A 27,238-nucleotide genomic window follows, 5' to 3' on the forward strand; every position below is an offset into this window, starting at 1 on the left:
GTGGGCGTGGCTTAGGCTGTAGCCCCACCCATCTACCCCTTCCCGCAAGAGCAAGGGCGCGGTCAGCCCCTACGCGGCCCTGGTGCCAGAGTTGGAGTAGGCTTCCTCAGCTGCGGCCGCCGTCCCAGGCCCAGCCCTGCTCCAAATGGCTCTCCCGGCTTCGGGCTGGCCCCTCCAGCTCCGGCTTTTGCTCCGAGAGCACTCCTTCAGCCAGCGTCGCACGCCCTGCAGCCCTGGCCTTTACGGTGCCTAGTGAGAGCCTAAGCCTGGGAGCAGGGGAGATAAAACTTGTGAGAGCGAGAAAGGAATAGGGCACAAGCGAGGGACGACTCAGCCATGGCTCCCACTTTTGGAGACGCAAGCGAATCTGAGCTTACAAGGAGGTGTGGTCGCCTCCCCAGGACGGAAGGCCTGCATTTCTTTGCCTCTGTAGCGGTGCTTCTGAGGAGTGAATGGATGAAAGGAGCCTGACCTCAGACAGGAATTTGAGTCTTCTGTGCTAAGAGCAGGAAGTGGCCAGGAGGGACCTCTGTTTCAGTTTGCTGTTTGGGGGAAACGCGATGAGCTGCCTGACTTCTTATGCCGGGAAAGCCTACCTTGCCCCTTCTGTGCTCCTGGAGCAGAGTCTTGCTCACATGTTTACCAGCGGCTAGGACAAGGAAGAGAAAAGGTATTGCTGTGAAAATGCCAGGCTCCTAAAACTGAAACTTGAAAGCTATAAAGCATGGGAGTCTGACTTACGGAGTGGCTGGCTGCAGTATAGTTTTGCTCTTTCCGAGGTCTGCAGAGATGTTTCTCATTTGGGCGGCTGTGCTTTTCTTGTTTAAATCAAACTTGGGCTTATGTCACAATCCCAGCAGGGCTGTTCTTGGTTCCTGTTGCAGTGGTGCTGTATAATTAGGATTCCTTTTAGGGTTCAAGATGGAGCTGGAGTTCACCTTTGGAACTTTGGAAGCTTTTAGCAGTTGCTAGCTATCCTGTAAATATTTCCATTATAAGAAATACTGTCCGAGTTAACTTGTTATTCACACTTTGATAGGAATTAAAATATGCTTTCTATAGTGTTTGTAAAGTAATATGCTTTATAACCCAAGCCTGAGTTACTGATGCTGGATGTTACAGTTATTTTGCTAGATTAAGAAATAGTGTTCTTTTTGCTCAGTATCTATATTATGTTAAATACAAATTAAATTTACTGCCCTGTGATGTGAGTAGCTGTCTAGTTTCCTAGTTCGAAAGGCGCTGGGGAATTGGACTGTGCTCCCGTTATTGCACTGCTCACCTGAGTGAGCAGCATATAAAGGAACGACGCATGCACGGTGTGGAGGGAGCAGAGAGGGAGCAGTGCTGAGCCCATTGTTTTGCAGATCACATGAAGTGGATAGACTATATGCACAAAGGATTTATGTAGAGGGCCCTGATCATCGGAGAGCCGTCTTCTCATAACAAGGCTCTGGATCCCACTGGGCTCCAGATGGTGGGAGATGATTAGTGTTCTTGACTATATGATTAGCCACATTGTGGAATTTTGTTTCTCTGTGTGTGTGAGGGTGCTGGGGATCAAACCCAGTCTCACACATGCTAAATACTGTTTCCATACTCTTATTTCCCTTTGAATTTTAGGGTATTCCACTAGTCACAAAGGAATTAATATTTTTGCACCCTTAGTTCCCCATTTAGGGTATCTCTTGGTGAGCACTTAAGTAATCAAGAATCTAAATTGGGCCTCGCGCTTGTAATCCCAGCATTCAGGAGACTGAGACCAGAGGATCACGGTTCGCGGACAGCCTTAGCTACTTAGTGAGGCCCTCCGGCAACTTAAACTCTGTTTCAAAAATAAAGAATAAGATATAGGGCAGAGGGTGTAGCTTGGAGGTCAGATGCCCCTGGGTTTTATCCCCAAACCCGGAAAAAAAAAAGTTTAACCATTCCCAAACCTGCAAAAACAAACAAACAAACAAATAAGTAATCTAGATTGTATTTACCTGGTCACATTTGTTACCAATGTTTCCTTCTGTATTTCTTTTGATACCAAGGGCCGTCTACCCCTTTGGTTATGCCTCTAGCCCACATATATATATAAATGGGCTGTTTCAGCCTTCCAAATACTTGGAAAATGGGTGAGATGCCATGCCCGACTGTAACCAGAATAGTTTCTTCAAAGTTTTTTTTTTTTCAACAGAAAAATGATTATAGTTGAGAGAAAACATTACATTTTCAAAGGTTACGTTTTGTAGAAATACCTCATAGTTATAGGAAGTACACGTCTACGATGTTAACAGCCTGATTGGTCTTGTGTTACAAATCCTCTTGAGAGTCCCTAAAGCTATCTATTTCTATTCATGACACTTTGCCATGTCCCAGCAAACGTAGATTCCTGGGAAAAGGTGCTTGTTTTGTTTATATTTGACTTGGTCTGACTAGTTACATTGTTGGTTGTTTTTTTCAGATGACATTAAATTATACTTATAATCCCAGTACTTGGGAGGCTGAGATTTGAGGATCACAGCTACCTAGTGAGGCTTTCTGCAACTTAGTGAGACTTTGTTTTAAAATAAAGAAATAAAAAATCAGGCTGAGGGTGTAGGTTGGAGGTAGAATGCCTCTAGGTTCAATCCCCAGTACCAAAAAAAAAAGTATTTTGATGGCCCTCCATTTCCCCCTTAGCTTTTTTTTTTTTTTGGCCAATTCTGGGGATTGAACCCAGGGGCATTCTACCTGTGATCTATACCCCCAGCCCTATTTTTTATTCTTTATTTTGAAACGGGGTCTCACTAAGTAGCTGAGGCTGTCCGTGAACCATGATCCTCCAGTCTCAGCCTCCTGAATGCTGGGATTACACTAACTCTAAGTAGCTGAGGCTGCCTGAGAACCGCGATCCTCCGGTCTCAGCCTCCTGAATGCTGGGATTACAAGTGTGTGCCACCATGCCCGGCTTATTCTTTATTTTGAGACAGGGTCTCAGTAAATTGTGGAGGGCCTCACTAAGTAGCTGAGGCTGGTTGTGAACCTGCGATCCTCCTGTCTCAGCCTCCCAAATGCTGGGATTACAAGTGTGTGCCGCCACACCTGGCTTCCCCTAGCCTTTGAGGTTCACTCTGATCAGTAGAAAACAGAATACCTAGTTGACTATATAGCATTTGAGGAAAGACTTACTAGATGAAGGTGAATGGTGGGGTGGCAGCAGGCCCTCCCTATACCTCATTTCCAAAATACAGCTCTAGAGAAAATGCTATTTACCACTAGGCAGAGTTAATAAAAGTCAGCACTCTGATGATCTTTGGCATATGAACCACAAGGACTCCCTCAAGCTATCAACAGCCGAATGAAAATTGGAAAGGAATAGATAGCTTTAGGAGGAGATAGGAGAAGGACAAAGCCCAGTCATAACAGAGTGGATTTGTACTTAAGGTTCTTCTATTTTTGTGAGTGTCTTAGTTATGCTTTAATCTCTGTTTTAGCGTGTGTCTGTCTTCTCTCTGGTATTGGGGCTGGAACCCCAGGGATGTTCCTGAGCGACACCCCGAGCTTGCTTGCTTCTTTCCTCCCTTCCATTGGGAATTGAACCCAGGGTTCTACTTACAGGCTATACCCCCAGCCCTTTTTGTTTTTCAAACAGGGCCTTGCAGGCTTGCTTCTTGCTGAGGCTATCCTCAAACATGGGGTCCTCCTTTCTCAGCCTCCTAAGTACTAGGATTATAGGTGTGCACCACCTCACCTGGCTCTATTTTAGCATTTCTTATATGTAGTCCATCTAAAGACAATTTTTAGTTACTTTTGTTTTTTTGTGATACTGGGCATTGAATCCAGATCTCTGAGCTATACACCCCAGCCCACCCCCTTTTTTTGTGTGGTACTGGGGATGGAACTCTGGGGCATTCTACCTCCAAGCTACAACCCCAGTCCCACTTTTCATTCTTTATTTTGAAACAGGGTCTCACTGAGCCACAGAGGGCCTCTCCAAGTAGCTGAGGCTGTCCATGAACCGTGATCCTCCTCTCTTAGACTCCCAAATGCTGGGATTATAAGGGTGCACTACCATGCCCAGCTTTAGTTTTTATTTTGAAATAGTGTCTCATTAAGTGGTAGAAGGCCTCACTATAAATTGCTAAGGCTGTCCTCAAACCTGCGATCCTCCTATCTCAGCCTCCAAAGTACTGAGATTACAGGCATGTTACCACACCCAGCCAGTAGTTTTTCGCTCTTTTATTGGTGCATTATAGTTTCACATCATAATGTTTGGTTCATAATGATAGTGATGCCTGTAATCCCAGTGCTCTGGAGGCTGAGGCAGGAGGATCACAGGTTTGAGGACAGCCTCAGCAAGTAGTGAGATTCTCAGCAACCTAGTGAGACCCTGCTTCAAAGTAAAAATAGAATCAGGCTGGGAGTAGCTTGGAGATAGAATGCCCTTGAGTTCAATTCCTATTTCCAGAAATAAGTAAATAAATAACAGTGGTGACATCTCTGCACACAGCACTTGGCGGGCTTTCCCTCCCCCTTTCCTCCATACAGGGCGTCGAGGTTGATGTTGGCACTCGTATGTACTTCATGTCTGGATGTCGTTCCTTTGTCGATCCTCCTGCTCCTCAGAACCCCCTTCCTTACTCGGCTAGGGTTTCTCTCCCATCAGCTCAAGTCCCTCTGGTATCCCATCCCCATTACTCCCTGCCTTCCGCATATGAGAGAGAAGACCTGTGACCCTCTGCTTTCTGTGTCTTTCTCACTTAACATAATGCTCTCCAGGTCCACCCATTTTCCTGGAAGTGACATCCTTGTGTTGTTCTTTATTGAGTAGAATTCCATTGTGTGTAAATCCCATAATTTGTGATCCATTCATCTGGACTAAACAGGTTGCTCCTGTAATGTGGCTATTGTGAATTGTGCCACTGTAAACATGGACATGGATATACATATATTACTATAAATTGCTGATTTCAGTACCTTTGGGAAGATACCCAGGATTGGTATAGCTGGACACTACTTTTTTGTGTGGGTGATACTGAGGATTGAACCCAGGGGCATTCTACCTCCGAGCTACACCCCAACCCTATTTGCTCTGTTTATTTTGTTTGTTTATTTATTTGGTGGTACTGGGGTTCCTGGAAACCTTTCTACCTTTGGGCTACACTCCCAGACCCTTTTTATATTTTTTTATTTGGAAACAGGGTCTCTTAAGCCAGCGTGCCTGACTTCGAACCTGCGCGATCCTCCTGTCTCTGCCTCCCAAGCGCAGGGATTACAAATGTGTGCCACCACGCCCGGCTTACTCTTTATTTTTGAAACAGGGTCTCACTTAAGTTGTGCAGGGCCTCACAAAGTAGCTGAGGCTGGCAGCAAACCTGTGATCTTCCTGTTGAAGTCTCCCAAATAATGGGATTATTGTCCTGTTTCAGCCTCCCAGATAATGTCACTTATACATGTGACACCACTGCCTAGCTTAGTACTTTTCTTTTTCTTTTCTTTTTTTTTTTTTTTAGTACTGGGGAGTGAATCCAGAGGCATTCTATCTCCAAGCTACACCCCTAGCCTGATTTTATATCTTATTTGGAAACAGGGTCTCACAAGGTTGCCGAGAGCCTTGCTAAATTGCCGAGACTGGCTTTGAATCTGTGATCCTCCTGTGTCAGCCTCCTGAATACTGAGGTTATAAGCGAATGCCATCACACCTGTTTTAGTACTTTTTTTTTTTTTTGTGGTACTAGAGATGGAACCCAGGGGCATTCTACCTCTGAGTTACACCCCCACCCCTATTCTTTATTTGGAAACAAGGTCTCACTGAGTTGCAAAGGGCCTCATTAAGTAGAAGCTGAGGCTGTCTTTGAACTGCGATCCACCTGTCTCAGCCTCCCAAATGCTGGGATTACAAGCGTGCACCACCATGCTGGGTAGTACTTTTCTTTTAAAGGAGGATTTTAAACCGGGTGTGGTGATGCACGCCCGTAATTCCAGTACTTGGGAGGCTGAGAGAGGAGGATTGCAGGTTGGAGAACAGCCTCAGCAAGTAGTGAGACTCATCAACCTAGCGAGACTGTTTCCAAATAAGAAATAACACCATCCTGGGGGTGTAGTTTAAAGGTAGAATGCCTCTGGGTTCAATTGCAGGTACCACCAGAAGAAAAAAAAGAGGCTTTTAGATAATGCTCTGAAACATTTTGAGAAGGCTTACTCAGTGTACAACTCCTAACAAAGTGCGCATTCATTTAGTGTAATGTATGGTTTTATTTTTACGCACGTGTTACTCAAGGTTGAACCCAGGGGCATTCTACCCTATACACCTAGCCTTTTTATTTTGAAATGGTCTTGCTAGTTGCTGAGTCTTACTGCTTTTTGAGGCTGTCCTGGAACCTTGTGATCCTCCTGTCTCAGCCTTCCAAGTACTGAAATAACAAGCGTGCACCACCACACCCGGCTGCGTGTTTTGTTTTTAATTCTATTTTCCTTTGTTCTTTTGCTCACAGTAAATTTTGCAAAGGCCTTAAATTATTTCGAGCATGTAAACACTATATGTTTTAGTGGTAATTACTTTTCTTCTGCCTCCTTTTATTCTTTTGTTATCTTTTTATTACAGAAATGAGCCGTCAGACTGCTACAGCATTACCTACTGGAACCTCCAAGTGTCCACCATCCCAGAGGGTGCCTGCCCTGACTGGCACAACTGCATCCAACAATGACTTGGCGAGTCTTTTTGAGTGTCCTGTCTGCTTTGACTATGTGTTGCCACCCATTCTTCAGTGTCAGAGCGGCCATCTTGTTTGTAGCAACTGTCGCCCAAAGCTCACATGTTGTCCAACTTGCCGAGGCCCATTGGGATCCATTCGCAACTTGGCTATGGAGAAAGTGGCCAATTCAGTACTTTTCCCTTGTAAATATGCCTCTTCTGGATGTGAAATAACTCTGCCACACACAGAAAAAGCAGACCATGAAGAGCTCTGTGAGTTTAGGCCTTATTCCTGCCCATGTCCTGGTGCTTCCTGTAAATGGCAAGGCTCTTTGGATGCCGTGATGCCCCATCTGATGCATCAGCACAAGTCCATTACAACCCTGCAGGGAGAGGACATAGTTTTCCTTGCTACAGACATTAATCTTCCTGGTGCTGTTGACTGGGTGATGATGCAGTCCTGTTTTGGCTTCCATTTCATGTTGGTCTTGGAGAAACAGGAAAAATACGACGGTCACCAGCAGTTCTTCGCAATTGTACAGCTCATAGGAACACGCAAGCAAGCTGAAAATTTTGCTTATCGACTTGAGCTAAATGGTCATAGGCGGCGATTGACTTGGGAAGCGACTCCTCGATCTATTCATGAGGGAATTGCAACAGCCATTATGAATAGTGACTGCCTAGTCTTTGACACCAGCATTGCACAGCTTTTTGCAGAAAATGGCAATTTAGGCATCAATGTAACTATTTCCATGTGTTGAAACGGCAATCAAACATTTTCTGGCCAGTGTTTAAAACAGTTGCATTCGATTTCACAGAGATTAAGGCACCCATCTGCCTGCCAACCTGAAACTCTTGGTAGGTGGAAGCTAGACACATGAAGGTAAATAAAAAGAAAGGCTGTTAAATACAGGAAACAGTTGCATGTAGTAACACTAATATATTTAAGAATAAGTCAACAGTAAACCACTGAAAAAATATATATATACACCCAAGATGGGCATCTTTTGTATTAAGAAAGGAAGCATTGTAAAATAATTCTGAATTTTGTGTTTGTTGTAGATTGGTTGTATTGTTTTTTTATTTTTTGGTGTGCGTGCGTGTTTGGTTTTCCTTTAACTGACAAGCCATCAGAGTGGTCTTGGACCACTGCTTTCCCTTTGTGAGTCAATACATAGTGCTGCTGTTTTTTTATTTTTTTCCTTTTGTGTGTGTGTATTTGCTAATTTTTATTGATTCTAGTTTTTCATTAAATAAAACTTTCTTTTCTGTAATTTCAGGTTTTCCCTCACTTTTTGTACCTTTTTAAAGTTAGTATCTTTTGATATGCATAATTGTTTATGGTAAAGTTTCTGTGTTCAGTACATATTTTCTTTCATTAATCAGTTCATTAGAAATATTTTAAAATTCAGCTATTTTGTGAAGATATAAGTCCCAGAAAGGAAAGGTTTCATCAGAAAAATTATCAGAAGCTATTTAAAGCAGCAATAAGGTGGTCTCTTCATACTTGTGCTTTCTCTCTCTTCCAGTTGAGTCATACGTCTTCAGGCTTATTCTTTGAAAGGGAGTAATTTCAGATTTAAATAAATACTGAAAAAAATCAGGCTCTTTTTTCCTCAAATATCTTGGACAGATCACATGTTTAAAATTTGTTCTTGTATTTATTGGTTTTGCAGAAGGCATCATTATACACAGTATTTGTAATTAAGAGCAAATCATTTGTTTAAAAAAGGGCAGTTTCCAAGAAAATGTTTTTGGTCTTTTATAATTCTCATTAAAAGATTATCTGGCAAATTAAATCTTGCTGTGTCTGCTTTAGCTCTAAGTTTGGTAAACTCCAAAGTAATTTCCCTGTTTCATTCTGTACTCTACACTGCACAAAGCGGTGTGCCATCACTTAGAAGTGTGGCAGAGCTTAGTTCTAAGTTCTAAGTGCAGCAGGAGACTGGGCACCTGCCTGTGGACTGCATGGGCTTGTTGTGCCCTGCTCTGCCCACGATGACTGACTAAAGTGTTGTTTGTTTGTTTTTTTCTTTTAAAAGACAAAAGTGGCCCCAGGTATGTTGGAACACGCCTGAAATCCTAGTACTTGGGGGGCTGAGACATCACAGGTTCAAGACTAGCCCCGGCCATTTATTGAGACTCAGCAACCTAGCAAGACCCTGTTTCGAAACAAAAATAAGCCAGGCGGGGTGGTGCACGCTTGTAATCCCTGCGCTTGGGAGGCAGAGACAGGAGGATCCTGCAGGTTCAAAGCCAGCCTCGCTGGTTTAAGAGACCCTGTTTCCAAATAAAATATAAAATAGGTCTGGTAGTATAGCCAGGGTTCCATCCCCAGTACCACAAAAAATAAAAAATGAAATAAAAAGGTACTAAAGGTGTAGTAACAATATCTAACATTTGTTGGGTGCTTAATATGTAACAAAGCACTCTTCCAGGTCACTTACTTATACCTTGTTTAACCCTTATCAGCAGCTACTATATATAACTTAACCCCACTTTACACTTTAGGAAACCGGGGCCCAAGGTCACAGAGCTGTTAAGTAGGGCAGAACTAAGAGTGGCACCTAGGTACTTAGAAGTCTGGCTGCAGAGCCAAAACTCAGTCATTAGGGCTATGAAATACTAAGTCAACTCACTTTTTTGTGTGGTACTGGGTTGAACACAGAGGTGTTCTACCTCTGAGCTATACTCCCAGTCCTTTTTATTTTATTTTTTTGGTGGTACTGGGGATGGAAGCCATCTTTGGATGCTTTTGTCATTGCTTTCTTGAGAGGTCTTACATAGTAGAAGTGTGATAAAGTAAATTTGATAGCTTAGCTAGTATTTATTTTTTTGGTGGTACTGGGGATGGGACCCAGGGGCTTTCTACCTCGGGGCTATACTCCCGGACCTATTTTATATTTTATTTGGAAACAGGGTCTCACTAAGTTGCTGAGAGCCTCACTAAAATAGCTGATGTTGGCTTCGAACCTACACGATTCTCCTGTCTCAGCCTCAGGGATTACAAGCGTGTGCAACAATGCCCGGCTTAGTTAGTATTTTATTTTATTGTTTATTTTTTTGGTGGTTCTGAGTTGGAATCCAGAGGCTTTCTACCTCCGGGCTATACTCCCAGACCTGTTTTTTATATTTTATTTGGAAACAGGGTCTCACTAAGTTGCTGAGAGCCTCACTGGCTGGCTTCGAACCTGTGTCTCAGCCTCCCAAGCGCAGGGATTACAAGCGTGCGTCACCATGCCCAGCTTTAGCTAGTATTTTAATACTTGTTAATTCTTTTTTTTTTTTTTTTTTGGTGGCACAGGGCATTGAACCTAGGGGTATTGTACTATGGAGCTATCCCCCAGCCCGTATGTATGTATGTATGTATGTATGTATGTATGTATGTATGTATGTATGTACATGTGGTTTTTGCAGTACTGGAGATGAAACCCAGGGGCATTCTACCTCCAAGCTACACCCCAGCCCTATTTTTTTATTCTTTATTTTTAAACAGGGTCTCACTGAGTTGCAAAGAGCTTCACTAAAAGTAGCTGAGGCTGTTTGTCCTATCTCAGCTTCTCAAAGTCTTCACATTCTTGGCCTAAAGGGAGAGCCACATTTCTTGTGATGGGATGGACATTACTTGGTCCATTTGAGATTTTATGAGGTTTAACTCTTGTTCTTAAATTGTATTTATTACAATGAATAATTTTAATTAATGCCCTTGTCCCTTCTTTTGGTGTCTTTCAGGGGATCTTATGGGGTAGGTATAGGTACTGTTTATTTTACTGGGTTTTTTTTTTTTTTTTTTGGTGTGTGTGTGTGTATTGAAGTGGGGGATCTAGGGATCAAACCCAGGTCCTAAGCCAGGCGTGGTGGCGCACGCTTGTAATCCCAGCATTTGGGAGTCTGAGACTGGAGGATCATGGTTCACGGACAGCCTCAGCTACTTAGTGAGGCCCTCTGCAACTTAGTGAGACCCTGTTTCAAAGTAAAGAATAAAGCCGGACATGGTGGCGCACGCTTGTAATCCCCGCACTTGGGAGGCGGAGACAGGAGGATCACGCAGGTTTGAAGCCAGCTGTGCTGGCTTAAGAGACCCTGTTTCCAAATAAAAATATATATATAAAAAAATAGGTCTGGGAGTGTAGCCCAGAAGTAGAAGGGTTTCCAGGAACCCCAGTACCACCAAGAAAAAAAAAAAAAAAGAATAAAAAATAGGGCAGAGGTTGTATCTCGGAGGTCAACTGCCCTGGGTTCCATCCCCAAACCCGCCAAAAAAAAAAAAAAACAAAAAAAAACACCAGGTCCTAGTGCATGTTAGGTAAGTATTCTACCACTGAGCTATACTCCCAACCTGGCTTGTACTTTTTTTTCTGGTACTGGGAATTGAACCCAGAGACATTCTACCTCTGAGTTACACTCCCAGTCCTATTTTACTTTTTATCTTGGAACATGGTCTCACTAAGTTCTCAAGTGCCTCACTAAGTTGTTGAGGCTGCCTTCAAACCTGTCATTCTCCACTCTTGGTCTTCCAAGTACTGGGATTACAGGATTGTGCTATCAGGCCCAGCGTGTGTGTGTGTGTGTGTGTGTGTGTGTGTGTGTGTGTGTGTGTGTGTGTGTGTACATACATACATACTAGGGATGGAACCCAGGGACATTCTACCTCTGAGCTACACCCCTAGCCCTGTTTTTTATTTTGAAACAGGGTCTCACCGAGTTGCAAGGGGCCTAAGTAGCTGAAGCTCTCAGTAAACTGCGATCCTCCCATCTCAGCCTCTGGAATGCTGGGATTACAAGTATGCACTATCACGCCCGACTGAGCTTTTTTTTTTTTAAATTGTGTACTATAAACTGAACCCAGGAGCATTCTACCACCACGCTACACCCCGGCCTGATTTTTTTATTCTTTATTTTGAAATGGTCTCACTGAGTTGCAAAGGACCATAAGTAGCTAAAACTGGTCATGAACCGAGATTCTCCTGTCTCAGCCTCTTAAATGCTCGGATTATGAGCGTGCATCACTACGCCCGGGTCCTATTTTTTATTGTTTGTTTTTAACAGTGTTTTTAACAGGGCCTCAGTAAGTAGTTGAGGCTGGCCACTAACTTGAGATCCTCCTGTCTTCACCTCCAAAGTACTGGGATTCCAAACCTGTGCTACTGCGCCCAGTTTGAAGATTTTTTTTGGTTGTTTTCTTGGAGGTACTGGGGGTGGAACCCAGGGGCTTTCTACCTCTGGGCTACACTCCCAGACATATTTTATATTTTATTTGGAAACAGGGTCTCACCAAGTTGCTGAGAGCCTAAGTAGCTGAGTCTGGCTTCGAACCTGTGCAACCCTCCTGTCTCAGCCTCCCAAGCGCAGGGATTACAAGTGTCACCACCACACCCAGCTTGAAGAACTTTTAAAAGCCCATGCATCAAAAGCACGTAGAGTAGCCAGGCAATGGTGGCGCACACTTGGGAGGCTGAGACAGGGGGATCGAGGTTTCGTGGCCAGCCTCAGCTACATGATGAGCCCATCTGCAACTTAGACTCTTTTTCAAAATAAAGAATTTAAAAAAAAAGGGGCTGGGTGTGTAGCTCAGGGGTAGAATGCCCCTGGGGTTCCATTCCCAGTACCGCAAAAATAAAAAATGCATGTGGAGTGCTGGTTAAATACACAGACCCCAGGGCCTTACCTCTGGGCCAGCTGAATCAGAATTTCTTGTTACTGTGACACACAGGGAGTCTTAGGGTAACTTTTTTTTTTGGTTGAAAGAGTCCAAGATAAGGCCTTGGAAGGTTCAGTGTCTGCTTCCAAGATGGTGCCTCATAGCTTGCCTCCTCACATAGTAGAAGGACTGAAGGGCAGAAAAGAAGCTAAGTAGTTCCCTGGAGCTCTTTTACGAGGGCACTAAACCCATTCATGAGTAGAGCCCCTGTGACCTAATCACCTAATTTTTTTTTTTTTTTTTTTGGTGGTAATGAGGATTGAACCCAGGCGCTCTACCTGAGCTACATGCACCCCAGCCCTATGTTACTTTATCATTTTATTTTTTTAGTGGTACTGGGGATCGAACCCAGGGGCACTGTACATCTGAGATATGTCCCCAGCCCTTATTTTAAATTTATTATTTTTTTTCAGGGAACTGGGGATCGAGCCCAGGAAGGCATTCTACCCCTGAGCTATACCTCTAGACCTAGGTTTTTCATTCCTTATTTTGAAATATGGTCTCAGTTGCAGAGGGTCTAAGTTGCTGAGGCTGGCTGTGAATCTGTGATCCTCCTGTCTTAGCCCCCCCAAGTACTGGAATTACAGGCTTGGACCTGGCTTCCTCACCTCTTAATATTTTCATCTTGGTGACAGTTCATCACATGAATTTAGGGGATTTCAGATCATAGTACCTATGAACCAGCCATCCACTTTTGGGTAAAACCAAAAAAACTAAAAAGCAGGAACTTGAAGAGATTCTTGTGTGCCAGCAACTTTGACTAAGCAACAGATGAGTGAGTCAGCAGTGTGGCATTACTATTCAGCCATTAATGATATTCTGCTCATGCTTCAGGGATAAATCTTGATACTGTATGCTTCCACTTCCAGGAAGCATTTGGAATGGGCACATTTATATGGGACATAGAGTGAGAACGGTGATTCCCAGGATCTGGGGTTGGGGTGAGTGGGGAGTCATATTTCCATGGGTGGTTTTTAATTGAAAGAAAAAAAAGGATGTGGACAGTGGCAACTACAAAGGTCACTGATGTCCTGACATGTACACTTAAAGGATGGAGAAGAGACCCTGGTGCTGCCTATAGCCAAGGATGAGACTGTATGGTCAGTTCTCTAAGAGATTTAATGGAACCCCCAGTTAAAAAAATGTTGGCCCTTTGCTGGGTGGAGCATGGCAGGCCAATTTGGTGGACATCAGTTCCCTCTGGTTGCAAAAAGCAAAACAGTCCTACTTTAGTAAAGGTAACTGAATAGGTGGTAAGATAGTCAAAGCTTTTTTTTTTTTTTTTTTTTGCAGTACTGGGGATGGAACCCAGGGGCACTGTTCCTCCGAGCTATACCCACAGCCCTATTTTTTTAGTCTTTATTTTTTGCAGGTCTGGGGATGGAACCCAGGGGCATTTGATCTTCAAGCTATACTCCCTGCCCTTTTTTTTTTTTTTTTTTTTTTTTTTTTTGCGGGTCTAGGGTTGGAACCCAGGGGCATTCTACCTCTGAGCTATACCCTCTGCCCTATTTTTTATTTTAACTTTATTTTCCATAAGGACAAATAATTGGCTATATTTTCATGTTTGCCTAATTTTCCATCTAAGTGATTGGTTTTGGGATCCTACAAGTCTCTAGGTCAATCTGCAGAGGTTAGGATCTATAGTTCATCAACTTGACTGTGCATCAGAACTGTGTGGAGGGCCAGCTTCAGAGCTACACCCCCCAGCCTGAATTTTTTTTAATTATTTATTTTGAAACAGGGTCTGAGTTGTAGAAGGCCTCACTAAGTAGCTGAGGCTGTCTGTGAACCATGATCCTCCTGTCTCAGCCTCCAAAATGCTGGGATTACAAGCATGTGCCACCAAGCCCGGGTAGAGGGCCAGCTTCTTAAAACATAGGTCTCTACCCTGAGTTTCAGAGTTTGATTCAGGTCTGCAGTGGGCCAGAGGGTTTATATTTCTAGTATGTTCTTGGGCAATACAAAATCTGGGAATGACCCCATTGAGAACTGCCTTTTATTTTTCCAGGGATCCTAATGATCCCTCTCTAAAGAACAAAGTCAAGAGTTTGATTGTTAAAACTGATTTATTAGTAACAGATTTGTGTAACACTCACCACTACTTAAGTGAGGCTCATCCTATTGGGATTATGCTCATGAATTAGGAACACTCTGCTCACTCCTACTGGTGTGAATAAAATCAACCTGGTCAGTGCCTGCTGGCACGTCATAACTGTGGCTTCTAAGAGCTTGAGATCTGGGCTGGCCTAGAGTTTGCTATTTACGAGACCAGGTCTGGTCTTGACAGTAAAGCCACCATCAAAAGCTGCGTTGAGAACTTCATCCAGGCAGCTTGCCGTCACAAAACTTAAATCCTGGCGCACGTTGACTGGGATTTCCTCCAGGTCCTTCTCGTTCCTCTGAGGAATGATGATTTGCTTCAGTCCTGCTCTGTGTGCTGCCAGCACTTTGTCTTTAATGCCACCCACCTATAGGGAGAGAAGGAAGGCTTAAGGTCTATGATCATCTTCAAGCTCGGAAAGAGATCCAACCCACCTGTCCTTCACTGAATGGAACCAGCACTAGTATAGGACACTGAAACTGCCTTCCATTCTTTTAGACTACTATATGACACATACTACATGTGACATGTATAAACTATAGGAAAACCATAAACAACAACCTACATTTTTTGTTTCTATTACCGCCATACTAAATCCTTTTATGACAGAAAATTAAAAAAAATTTTTTTTCTTTCAGTACTGGAGATTGAACCCAGGAACATACCTCTGAGCTATACCCCCAGCCCTATTTCTTTTTTCTTTTTTTTTTTTTTTTTTTTTTGTGGTACTGGGGATGGAACCCAGGGGAATTCCACCTCCAGGCTACACTCCAGCCCTATTTTTAATTATTTTGAAACAGGGTCCCACCAAGTTGTGGAGGGCCTCACTAAGTAGCTGAAGCTGTCCATGAATTGTGATCCTCCTGTCTCAGCCTCTCAAGGACTGGGATTACAAGTGTGCACCACCACACCCGGCTCCCACCTCAATTTTTTTTTATTTTTTTATTTTTTGCGGGTCTGGGGATGGAACCCAGGGGCATTCCACCTCTGAGCTACACCCCCTGCACTATTTTTTATTATTTTGAAACAGGGTCTCACTAAGTTGCAGAGGGCCTCACTAAGTAGCTGAGGCTGTCTGCGAACCGGGATCCTCCAGTCTCAGCCTCCCAAATGCCGGGATAACAAGCGTGTGCCACCACGCTTGGCTCCTCAAAATTTTTGATAGGGACGGTACACCTTCTGTCAACAATTCTTTTTTATTTTTAACTGTCGAGGTTGATTGACTGCATTCTGTAATTACAATCTTGTGGTTAGGTTGATTCTGAAAAAGCATATTATTTTACCTCTAAATACTGTTCCTAGGAAGTGATAAATGTTTGCAGAGATAAGTAGGTAATTTCAATACATGTGTTGAACACTACATAGTTCCCCATCAATACATATTTTCATATTTTTATTTTTTCTATTTTTTGTGTGGAACTGGGAGTTGGGTTGAACCCACCCACCTCTGAGCTACACCTCCAGCCCTATTTCTTCTTCTTTATTTTGAAATGGGGTTTCACTACGTTGTGGACGTCCTCACTAAGTAGCTGAGGCTGGCCATGAACAAGCATGTGCCACCACGCCTGGCATTTCTCATGTTTTTAAAAATAAAGTTTAGGCCGGGTGTGATGGTGCATGTGTGTAATCCCAGGACTTGGGAGGCTCAGACAGAAGGATCACAGGTTCAAGGCTAGCCTCAGCAACTTAGGAAGGTCAGTAACAGAGAAGAACCCTGTTTAAAACTACGTAAAATAGAACTAGGGTATAGATTGGAGGTAGAATGCCCCTCTGGGTTCAACCTCCAGTACCTCCAAAGTCTTGTTGCCAATTTAAAAAAATAAATAGAAAGTACTGTTCCTACAGAGGCCAGCTGTGTACCTCTTTATGGGTTTAGAGTAAGGATTCTGAGCTGGGTGTGGTGATGCGTGCGTGGAATCCCAGTGCTTGGGAGGCTGAAGCAGGAGGACTGAAGGTTCAAAGACGGCCTTGGCAACTCTGTGAGGCTCGCAGCAACCTGATGAGACTCTTGACAAATATGATATAAAAAATTGGTCTGGGGTATAACTTAGTAGATGCCTGTGGGTTCAATCCTCAGTAACAAAAAGAGAGAGAGAGAGAAAAAAAAAAAGGGCCAGGACTTCTATACCACTAACTTAAGAAAATATGCCCCAAAGTGACCCAGGCTTCTGTGGTAGTTTTAAAATAGGTTCATAATGGTCCCTTTACAGAGGTGGAGTCTAATTTTCCTCCCCTTGGATGGGGGCCAGGCTTTCTGACTTGAGAATAAGAAATGTGTGGTAGGAATGAGGCCATTATCACTTTCAAGGTTGAGTCAAAAAAAAAAAAAAGAGAGCGCTTCTATTTGGCTTGATCTCTCTGGGGTCTCTTGAGCATGTGATCTCACTCACACAGCCTCCAGAAGTGCCCCTTATGAGGGAAATGGGCCTCCTGCCAATACCAGGACCCATCTGCCTGTCCTGTGCATGGGCCACCTGGAAGCATCATCTGTATAACTGTGACCTGGCTAGACCCCGGTCTCTAGTACAAGAGACCTTGAACCTGAAGAAGGCAGCTAGGCCTCTCCTGAATTTCTGAGCCACAGAAACTTTGAGAATAATAAATATTACTGTTTGTAATGTGTTAGATTGCTGGAGCCCCAAGACTCCACATTTTAAAAAATCTAACAATTAGATATGGGTATTCTTGCTGGGCGTGGTGGCGCATGCTTGTAATCCCAGTATTTGTGAGGCTGAGACAGGAGGATCGTGGTTTGGGGACAGCCTCAGCTATTTAGTGAGGCCCTCTGCAACTCAGTAACACCTTGTTTCAAAATAAATAAAAATACAGGGCTTGGGGTGTAGCTCAGAGGTGGAATGCCCCTGGGTTCTATCTCCAGTACCACAAAAAAAAAAAAAAAAAAAAAAAAAAAAAAAAAAAGGAAAGAAAAAAGACATGGGTAATCTTTAACTCAGTTTCCACTCTATTAGCTTGTCTGTAATTCTATCAACTGTCATAACCTTGATATTTCTATAGGTAGATAGAAGTTGTCAAATTTTTAAAGGTAATAACTAGACTTTAAAGATTAAAAACAGCTATCCAAATCTTTTTTATTTTTTTGGTGGTACTAGGGTTCCCGGAAACCCTTCTACCTCCGGGCTTCACTCCCAGACCCATTATATATATATATATATATATATATATATATATATATATATATATATATATATATATATATATTTTGTGGAAACAGGGTCTCTTAAGCCAGCGCGGCTGGCTTTGAACTTGCGTGATCCTCCTGTCTCTGCTCCCAAGCGCAGGGATTACAAGCGTGCGCCACCACGCCCGGCCTATCCAAGTCTTTTAAGTGAGAAAACATGAGGAAAATTGTCAGGTTTTATTTTATTTGATGAAAACTTTAAAATATGATTTGGTTACAGGTATAAAAATCTAAGCCGGGAATGGTGGCACACACCTATCATCCCAGTACTTGGAAGATTGAGACAGGAGGACAGGGTGTTCAAAGACAGTCTCTGCAAGTAGTAAGAGTCTCATCAACCTAACAAGACCATTTCAAAACAAAAACAAGAATAAAAATAGGAGCCAGGTGTGGTAATCCCAGTACAGTCTCAGCCACCTTCAGCTACTTAGTGAGGCCCAAATAGGACTTGGGATGTAACTTGGAGGTAGAATGCCAGTACAAGGCAAAAAAAAGTTGGGGGTGGGGGGGCAGCTAGAGGTGTAGCTCAGAGGTAGAATGCTTTAGGGCTCAATCCCCAGTACCACACACATACAAACAAAATTAATGTATGTCTAAACCCAAAGTTTTCACAGAAAGAAGAGACAGCACAATTAATATAAAATTTAAAACTGTACTAGTTTGTGGCCAGCCTCAGCTACTTAGTGAGACCCTGTTTCAAAATTAAGAATAAAAAATGGGGTTGGGGTGGCATAGCTCGAAGGTAGAATGCTCCTGGGTTCAACCCCCAGTTTCACCAATAAATAAATAAATAAAATAAATAAGACCATATAAATTAGGTTTTCCATACTTACTGGAAGAACAAGACCTCTCAGTGTAATTTCTCCAGTCATGGCTACATCTGAACGCACCAACCGCCCACTAAAAAGTGAGGCGAGACAGGTTACTATGGTAACACCAGCAGATGGTCCATCTTTTGTGACAGCTCCAGCTGGGAAGTGCAGATGGATGTCTGTGTTGTCAAGAAGATCAAAACTTCCAAAAGCTTTAAAAAGAAGAAAAGGATTTTAATGTAGAAAAATCTGTTTTCTTTTTCTTCTAAAGAAGAAAACCAGCGACAAAAATCATGTTTTGCGTAAATGAATCCTTCAAAAATATTAATGAATAGTATAATTAAAGCGAGGAAGGTATGAGAGATGAGATTCATTCTGTTCTATGTAAGATTCAAAACAAAATTAACCTTTTGAATTAATTTCTAGTTCAGGCACTGAATCAAATAATCCTAAAATGGTACTGGAATCTCCATAGGGGTTCAGAAGCAAAGATTTGTACTGTACTAGGTGACATAAATGATAATTTAAAGCTCATCTTAGCTGGACACAGTGGCCTATGCCTATAATCTCAAGTACTTGGGAGGCTAAGCTAGGAAGATTGCAGCTTTGAGGATAGCTTTAGCAATTTAGCAAGACCATGTTTCAAAATATAAAATAAGCCAGGTGTGGTGGCACATGCTTGTAATCCCAGCATTTGGGGAGGCTGAAACAGGAGGATCCAGGTTCGCAGACAGCCTCAGCTACTTAGTGAGGCCCCTTGCAACTCAGTAAGACCTTGTTTCAAAAATAAAAAATAGGGCTGGGGGTGTAGCTTGGAGGTAGAATGCCCCTGAGTTCCATCCCCAGTACTGCAAATTAAAATAAAATAAAATAAGGAATAGAGTGTAGCTCACTGATAGAATGCTCCTGGGTTCAGTCCTCAGTACCACAAAGGGAAAGGAAAAAAGAAAAAAAGCTTAGTTTAATCTTTGCCATAAAATTGTGAGATTCTTATAGACTTGTGATATCTGAAGCTCTTCTTCACTCACAGCTGTATCACAACTCTGGCGAGGCCACGTACCATTGGTCAAATGGTATTTCTTGGCATTGCTACGGAGCCAGCTAATAGCGAGATGGGCAGACTCCTTCATGACGTCGCCTAACTGGCCAGTCAGCGTTAATTGGCCTTCGCCATCCATTCGACTAGCCTCCACAAACATGATTTTCCCCCCTAAGGGAGTCCAAGCCAAACCTATCGCCACTCCTGGTTGACTCAAACGCTCAGATACCTTGAAAGGAAGAAGAAAAATGATCAGAATTATGTTAAAAAGTGCTGAATTATTTTCAGACTGACTAATCAATCATACTATCCCACAAGAGTTTGCCTTTTCTTTTTTGTGGTACTGGGGATGGAAGCCAGGGGCATTGTACCTCTGAGCCACACCCCCAACCCTATTTTTTATTCTTTATTTTGAAACAGGGTCTCACTGAGTTGCAAAGGACCTCACTAAGTAGCTGAGGCTATGCGCAAACCGCAATCCTCCTGTCTCAGCCTCCCGAATGCTGGGATTACAATTGTGCACCACTATGCCTGGCTTAAGAGTTTGCTTTTTCTATAGAAGACTTAAACTATACACCTGAAAGTACTCATTAGCTAAGATGATTCTGAGCCACACTTATTTACTTTCTGGCTTTCTTCCAGAAAAATACCTAAACTTCCTTTTTGGTATTTATCAGAAGCAATTTTACCTTAAAATATGCGTGCATAATTTTGATTTTAAAAAGCCAAATCTCGCCGGGTGTGGTGCCGCATGCTTGTAATCCCAGCCGGGAGGCTGAGACAGGAGGATTGCAGTTTGCGCATAGCCTCAGCTACTTAGTGAGGTCCTTTGCAACTCAGTGAGACCCTGTTTCAAAATAAAGAATAAAAAAATAGGGCAGGAAATGTAGCTTAGAGGTAGAATGCCCCTGGGTTTCATCCCCAGACCCATAAAAAAAAAAAAAAAGCCAAATCTAGTTCTCTGTGCCCTAATTTTCAAGAAATCCAGTAGTTTTATCTATTTATTAGGTTGTATTTACATATATTCACCCCAGAACCCAATTCACATTGTAGGTAACCATGTGTTTGCATCACAAAGTAAAAGCCCTCTTACCAGCATACAAATGTTGGCTCTAAGGTCCATCTCACACCCTCCATTTCACTTCCCCCACAGGACTCTTGCTGCTGTAGAGAAGGTGCTATAAAATGCTCCTTCAGATGCCCTAGCTTCCTAGGAATTGGAGCCACTGTGGCCTGGCTGCCATTTTAAACAGAGCATGCTATTTGTCCGAGATCTGGTGATAAACTAGCTATGTTAACACATCCAAGTTATGAAAACACAGTGACAGTTGAAAGACGGCAAAGCGAACTTTTACTGCATCCCTTGAGCCTCCAGCTTTCCTATCCTGTGAAAGTCACATGCGTCAGAGGAGCTGGGCACGGATCTACAAGAGAGTCCTCTACTGACAGGTAGGTTTCTCATACAGAACAGACGGGTCTGCAGCCTGATTTCTGCTTTGGGCTATAGTGCTGATGTTTAGTCTTCTCCCAACAGGCTCGGACAGTGAGATTCCTGATTTTAAAATTTACTTTAAGCTGGGTGTGGTGGTGCACACCTGTAATCCAAAAACTTGGGAGGCTGAGATAGGAAGCTCATAGGTCCAAGGCCCACCTCCGTAACTTAGTGAGACCATTTCCAAATAAATATGAAAAAGGGCTGGGGGCATAGCTCAGAGGTAAAATGCCCGAGTTCAACCCCCAGTACCAAAAATTTTTTACTCTTAAATCATGTATGGTATCCATTGAAGCCACTGGGTACTTATAGTCTATTTAAAAAATTTTAGTTCTTCTTTTGTGGTACTGGAGATCAAACCCAAGGGCTTCCCATACTCCAAGAAAACGCTATAGCACTGAGCTACATCCCAGCCCCAAACTGAATTCTAATCAACTTCTCAGAATATGTCAGAAACCTGCAAGGCCGAGCTCCAGCGCTGGCTGCGCGGGCACTTTGCAGCACAGCTCACACTTCCCTCCAGCTTTGTGCTGTTGTGTTGTTATTTTTGTGGTACTGGGCACTGGGCCCAGGGCCATTTTACCTCTGGGCTACACCTCCAGCCCTATTTTATTTTATTTTTGAAACAGGGTCTTGCTAGATTGCTGAGAGGCTTGCTAAGTTGTTGAGGCTGGTCTCAAACCCGTGATCCTCCTGTTTCAGACTATGGAGTACCGGGATTATAGGTGTGTGCCACCACGCCCAGCTTGGCACTGCTATATTCTAAATTTAAGACACAAAAGTTCAATATGAAAAGGATAACAGAAACAACTACCTATAAAACTGTCCACAAAGTTTATTTTCTAATACAAAGTCATTTTTCTATACCTGCACCATGGCACTTATTTTGGGTAGGAATTTCCCAGGGACAGGTGAAACAGTCCTAAAGAATGATCCTTAATATACTAAATTATGTCTAACACAAAAAGCCATTTGATACAGCTTTATCTGTAACAAGGATAATGACTCTTACAGCTGAATTCTCAGACCTTATTTTTCAAAACAATACCAAAAGGATCAAAGAAGCAGTGGTGAGTCTACTTGATCACCACCCTGCCAAGAAACCAAGCCGGTTCCAACTCTCACCCTCTGCTGGAGGGCCCTGGAACTGCGAGCAGAAGCGATGGGGCTGTTGCTGGGAAGGGCGGCTCAGTCCTATTAGGACTTGGCAGTCAGTGTTCTGATAGTAATCTGAAGTGGACGATGTAAATGGCCAATGTGTGGAACGTAACAACAAATTTGGACAGAAGCGAAGTTCCTACTAAACCTGGAAACTGTAATCAAGGCTAAGAGTAGCTATCTAAGAAGAACTTTTAGTCCTTAGACTTAGTCATATTCCGTATGTTCTCACAATGAAGCGGAACAATCAAGCATCCAGATGTGTATTTCTCCATCAGAAATGACATAGTGCACAGTGGGCAGGGTGGCGCATACTTATAATCCCAGTAATTTGGAAAGCTGAGACAGGAGGATCACAGGTTCGAGACCAGCTTCAGCAATTTAGTGAATCTCTCACAGCAACCTAGCGAGACTCTGTTTCCACAACAAAAAATAAAAGGGGCTGGGGATGTAGCTTAGAGGAAGAATACCCTTGAGTTCAAAGCACAGTACAAAAAAAAAAAAGAAAAAGAAAGAAAGAAAGAAAAGAGAAATGATGTAATACAAATACAGAAATGACATAGTACAAGATGCAAGAGCTGGACATGCTAGCATGCACTTGAAACTCCAGTACATGAGGCTGAGGCAGGAGGATTGCAGGTTTGAGGACAGCCTCAGCAGCCTAGTGAGATTCTCAGCCACTAAGTAAGATCCTGCTTCAAAATAAGAGTAAGTAAATAAATAAATAAGTAAATAAAATAGGGCTGGGGTGTAGCTCAGAGGTAGAACACTCCCGGGTTCAATCCCCAGTTCCACAAACAAACAACCCCCCCCCCCCACCATATGCTTGTGACTGCAAGCCATCTCACCCCTTTACACAAAAGAAATGGTGTTTCACAGCATTCCCTACTCACAGACTCAACATAATAATTACAAAATAACACTTATCCACCAGTACCTTCCTCTCAGCTTCTATTCCCATTATTAAATTGTGAAATTATTAGTTCTATTAGCCTAGATACCAAAGTGGGAGAATATCTTAGGTTCATTTCTGTACTCAATTATACACTATTACTAGCAATAAGGCAAATAGGCAGGCTGAGGAAACATCTGAAATATTTAAAGAAAAACCTAATTAATAATAGAGTAGGTCTTAAGATTTATTCTTAATACTTGAATGAATCAGTTTTCATTTGTGTATCTACTGACTGTCAATTTCACACTGCTCTATACTTTATTAAAACCAGTGATACGGATTGAAATCGTGTACCTGCCCAGCTCTGTGACTCTTACAATCCTAGACCAACACTTAGACTCATCAGAGAGAACAAGACTTTACATTCATTCAACAGCCCTTTACCAAGTATCCTGAGCCAGACTCCGTCCCATAGAAGTGCACGCACCGTGGACCGGTGGACTACACACGGACATGAGATGGAGGAGCAATTATACCTGGTACAGGGAGCTACAAGAAGGGTAAGCAGTGGAGCGCAGTGGCGCACGCTTGTAATCCCAGTACTTGGGAGGCTGAGACAGGAGGATCGCAGTTCATGGCCAGCCTCAGCTACTTAGTGAGGCCCTCTGCAACTTAGTGAGACTGTTTCAAAATAAAGAATAAAAAATGCTTGGAGGTAGAATGCCCCTGGGTTCAATCCCTACTACCGTGCGCGCGTACACGTGTACACACACACACGCACACACACACACAGTGCTCTTATCTATAGGGCACTCTGACAAGGCAGGGTTCTAGACCTAGAGCTCGAGTAGGTGTCGGAAGAGAGGCTTAGTCGTCTTAATAGGAGAAGTTTGCTGGGCAGAGAGGACTGGGAGGCAGCACAACAGAAGGGCCGGCAGGTGCCCAGGGATGGAGACAGGGATATTTTGTGGGCCTTCTTTCCAGGGACTAGCATGGCACCATGCTAAATGCAAAACCTGAGCTGTCAGATCACTGTGCGATGTGTGCAGGATTATTCTGTAATGACACTCACACCACCAACTGGTTTCTTTTAGAGCTCATATAGCATGTTATGCTTCTGCCCGGGCTGTTACCACAGTAGCTATCCCTCTGGCAACCTCTTCACAAGTCTTTGTATTGAAATAATAAGCCTTGAATTCTTGAGTCTGTTTTCGAGTGTGGATTTGTTTTAGTAGCATTAAGAAAAAGCAAGGGCAGATTCTGTTGCCTTTAGAGAGGTGCTGGTTCCATCATCTTCCTGTTTTCTTTCTTTCCCCTGGTACTAGAGATTGAACCTAGGGCCTCACACGTGCTAGGCAAGCACCCCACTGGCTACATCCCAGCCCTCCCGCTGATACGCCTTAAAGCAGTGTTAGGCGCCCCAGTCTGGCCTGACTCCCACGCTGCCGAGACCAACAGCTCTTAGGTCTTTTCAGAAGGGCCTTTTCTTAGCACAACTGATTCCTGGTGGGGTGTTGGACCAGGCTGGGTGTACCTCAAACTCGCACCCCCACCTTTATTTTTTGTGGTACTAGGGATTAAGCCCAGGGGCATTCTATCTCCAAGCTATACCCCCAATTCTTTTTAGTTTTTTGTTTGGAAAGAGGTTCTGGCTAGTTTGCTGAAAGCCTCTTTAGGTTGCTGAGGCTGTCCTTGAATCTGTGATCCTCTGGTCTCAGTCTCCCAAGTACTGAGATTAAGGTGTGTGCCACCACACCTAGCTTATTATTATTATTATTATTAATTTTGAAACAAGGTCTAAGTTGCTGAGTGTCTTGCTAAGTTGCTGAGGCTGGTCTTGAACCTGCGATCTTCCTGTCTCAGCCTCCCAAGTAACCTTTTATTACTTTTTTACAGACAGTAAAAAATAGATAAGGGCTTTTCATACACCATGGTCAGCAGCCAACACTGAGGCTTTAATGTAGGGTAAAGAACTATCCAAAAACATGAATGGAGGCAGGAATAATCAAATGACAGAATCCTGTCCCCAGCCAGGTATACTGGCCCTCTGTCTATTCTGGGGTGCCTAACATACATACCCCCTCCTAAAAGCTGCCTGATATCCTCTGGTCACGTACCCTTTTCATGAGGCAGGAACTCAAGATCTTGTTTCCCATTAGAGAAAGCAAAGTAAGGGGATGGGCTATTGCTGAGGCTTGGAGGAAGGGTAAGCGGTGCCTGCCTGACCGCAGGAGAAGCCTGGACAAGTCCCGGCTGCCTCAGGTCACAAGCTCTTCCCATTCTTTTTGCTGTGCACAGGAAGATCTTTTATTTTATCATTAATTTTGTGTGTGTGTGTGTGTGTGGGGGGGTGCTAAGTGCTGAGGATTGAACCCAGGGGCATTCTACCTCTAAGCTACACCCCCAGCCTGATTTCTTTCTTCTTTCTTTTCTCTTCCTTCCTTCCCTCCTTTCTTCCTTCACTCTTTCCTTCTTTTCCTTCCTTTCTTTCTTTTTGTTTTGTGGTACTGGGGGTGGAACCCATGGGCTTTTCTACCTCCGATCTATACTCCCAGACCTATTTTTTTTCACACTTTATTTGGAAACAGGGTCTCACTAAGTTGCTGAGAGCCTCACTCAGTAGCTGAGGCTGGCTTCAAACCTGTGCAAAATCTTCCTGTTTCAGCCTCCTAAGCACTGGGATTACAAGTGTGCACCACCACGCCCAGCAATTTTATTATTAAAATTTAAAGTGGGTTTAAGTGACCTTGTTCCTTTAGGAAACTTCATAGTGTTAGAAAAAGTGACTTATGATATACTTCCTAAATTTAAAATTCAGACTAAGTTCCTAGAACCTATTTTTCAACCTGATTAGGGAATTCTAAAGGGACATAACTTATTTAATAGAAGTGTGCCTTCTTCACTGCCAGTGTGCTAAGTCAACAGCATTTTTTGGTACGAATCTGTTTTTGTAGACACATCTTCGATTACAGTAAAGAATGACAATGGGTGGTGTAAGGTTACTAACTGTGGATACAGAATTAGGATGACAAAACAACGGGGGTTTCTGGTCACTAGAGGTAGGTCTGTTTGTTTTTAGGGAGCACAGTAGTTATAGGAACAGTGTTTTGTTCATTTTTTTACTAGGCACTAAGGTGGGTGCTTTATAGATATGAACTTACAAGTTTCACTAACTATAGTAACACATAAACAACAAGCTCAGGAAAGTGGTGTTCAGGATTTAGGAAAGGCCCATTTCTTCTTTCAGACGTTATTCTTCTTCCCTCCTACTGACTCCTGCTTACGGCAGCGGTACCACCTTCATTCTCTCCTCACTACCTCTGACCTTCAACAACCACCCTCGCTCCTGCTCTCCTGAACGTCTTTGGCAATTACACAATTCCTACCTGGAACCTGGCTTCTCAGGCCTTTCAAGCCTCTCCTGAACGCAGCCTCTCTCTTCCGGGTCCCAGTTATCAAAAAGAAGCCACGCCACTTCTGGAACCCGCACCCCCACCTGTGCTTCAGCTCACCTGCATGCTCGCCCTGAGCCGCCGCTTCCACCAGCCGTCCGTCCTGGCGTCACACGCTCCTCGTGCAGCCAGCACGCTAAATTACAGCTTTTCTTCATAAATAACTCAGTATTCGTGTGCGTGTGTGTGAGTAGTAGTAGTAGTGGTAGTAGTAGTAGTAGTGGGGGTTGAATACAGGGGTGTTCTACTACTGAGCTATAACCTCAGTTCTATTTTATCTTGTATTTTGAAACAGTGTCTCCCTAAGTTGCTGAGGCTGTCCTCAAACCTGTAATCCTCCCATCTCAGCATCCCAAGTACGGGATTATACGCATGTGTAATATTCCTGGCAGTAACTCAATATTCTTGCCCCTCCCACTACCTCTGAGCTATACCCTGGCTCTTTTTTTTTTTAAATTTTGAAACAGGGCCTCACTAAATTGCTGAAATCAGCCTTGACACCTTGTGATCCTCTTGCATAGGCTTCCTGAGTCACTGGGATTATAGGCAGGCACCACTGTGCTCAGCTAGCTACCTTATTTCAACGTAATCACTCACAGATAAACTTCTGAACAGCTGCCTATGTACTAATTCTATTTCCTCACCTCCCACCGTCTTCAACATACTCAATCTACCAGCCCCATCATGCTTGTGAAATCCCTTTCGAGGTCACCCACAACCTCCAT

The 27,238-nt window shown here is 43.3% G+C and overlaps 2 protein-coding genes across 2 annotated transcripts in view; one reads left to right on the forward strand and one right to left on the reverse strand.

Moving 5' to 3' along the window:
• Positions 1-579: 579 nt before the first annotated feature.
• SIAH1 (siah E3 ubiquitin protein ligase 1) lies at positions 580-7,422 on the forward strand (the record flags this gene model as incomplete). Its single annotated transcript, XM_080704657.1, has 2 exons — positions 580-670; positions 6,572-7,422. 2 exons carry the CDS (start codon positions 580-582, stop codon positions 7,420-7,422), a joined length of 942 nt encoding a protein of 313 aa, XP_080560783.1.
• Positions 7,406-27,238, reverse strand: part of LONP2 (lon peptidase 2, peroxisomal) — a gene marked incomplete at both ends in the record, with an annotated part of 106,389 nt that continues 86,556 nt past the window's right edge. The window contains 7 exon segments of the mRNA XM_080704656.1: positions 7,406-7,459; positions 7,461-7,518; positions 7,520-7,530; positions 14,571-14,615; positions 14,618-14,833; positions 18,499-18,689; positions 19,538-19,745. Of these exon segments, the coding sequence (XP_080560782.1) occupies positions 7,406-7,459; positions 7,461-7,518; positions 7,520-7,530; positions 14,571-14,615; positions 14,618-14,833; positions 18,499-18,689; positions 19,538-19,745 (783 nt within the window).

This window comes from Muscardinus avellanarius (genome assembly GCF_963383645.1).
Source record: "Muscardinus avellanarius genome assembly, chromosome: 10".
In the NCBI taxonomy this organism is placed as follows: domain Eukaryota; kingdom Metazoa; phylum Chordata; class Mammalia; order Rodentia; family Gliridae; genus Muscardinus; species Muscardinus avellanarius.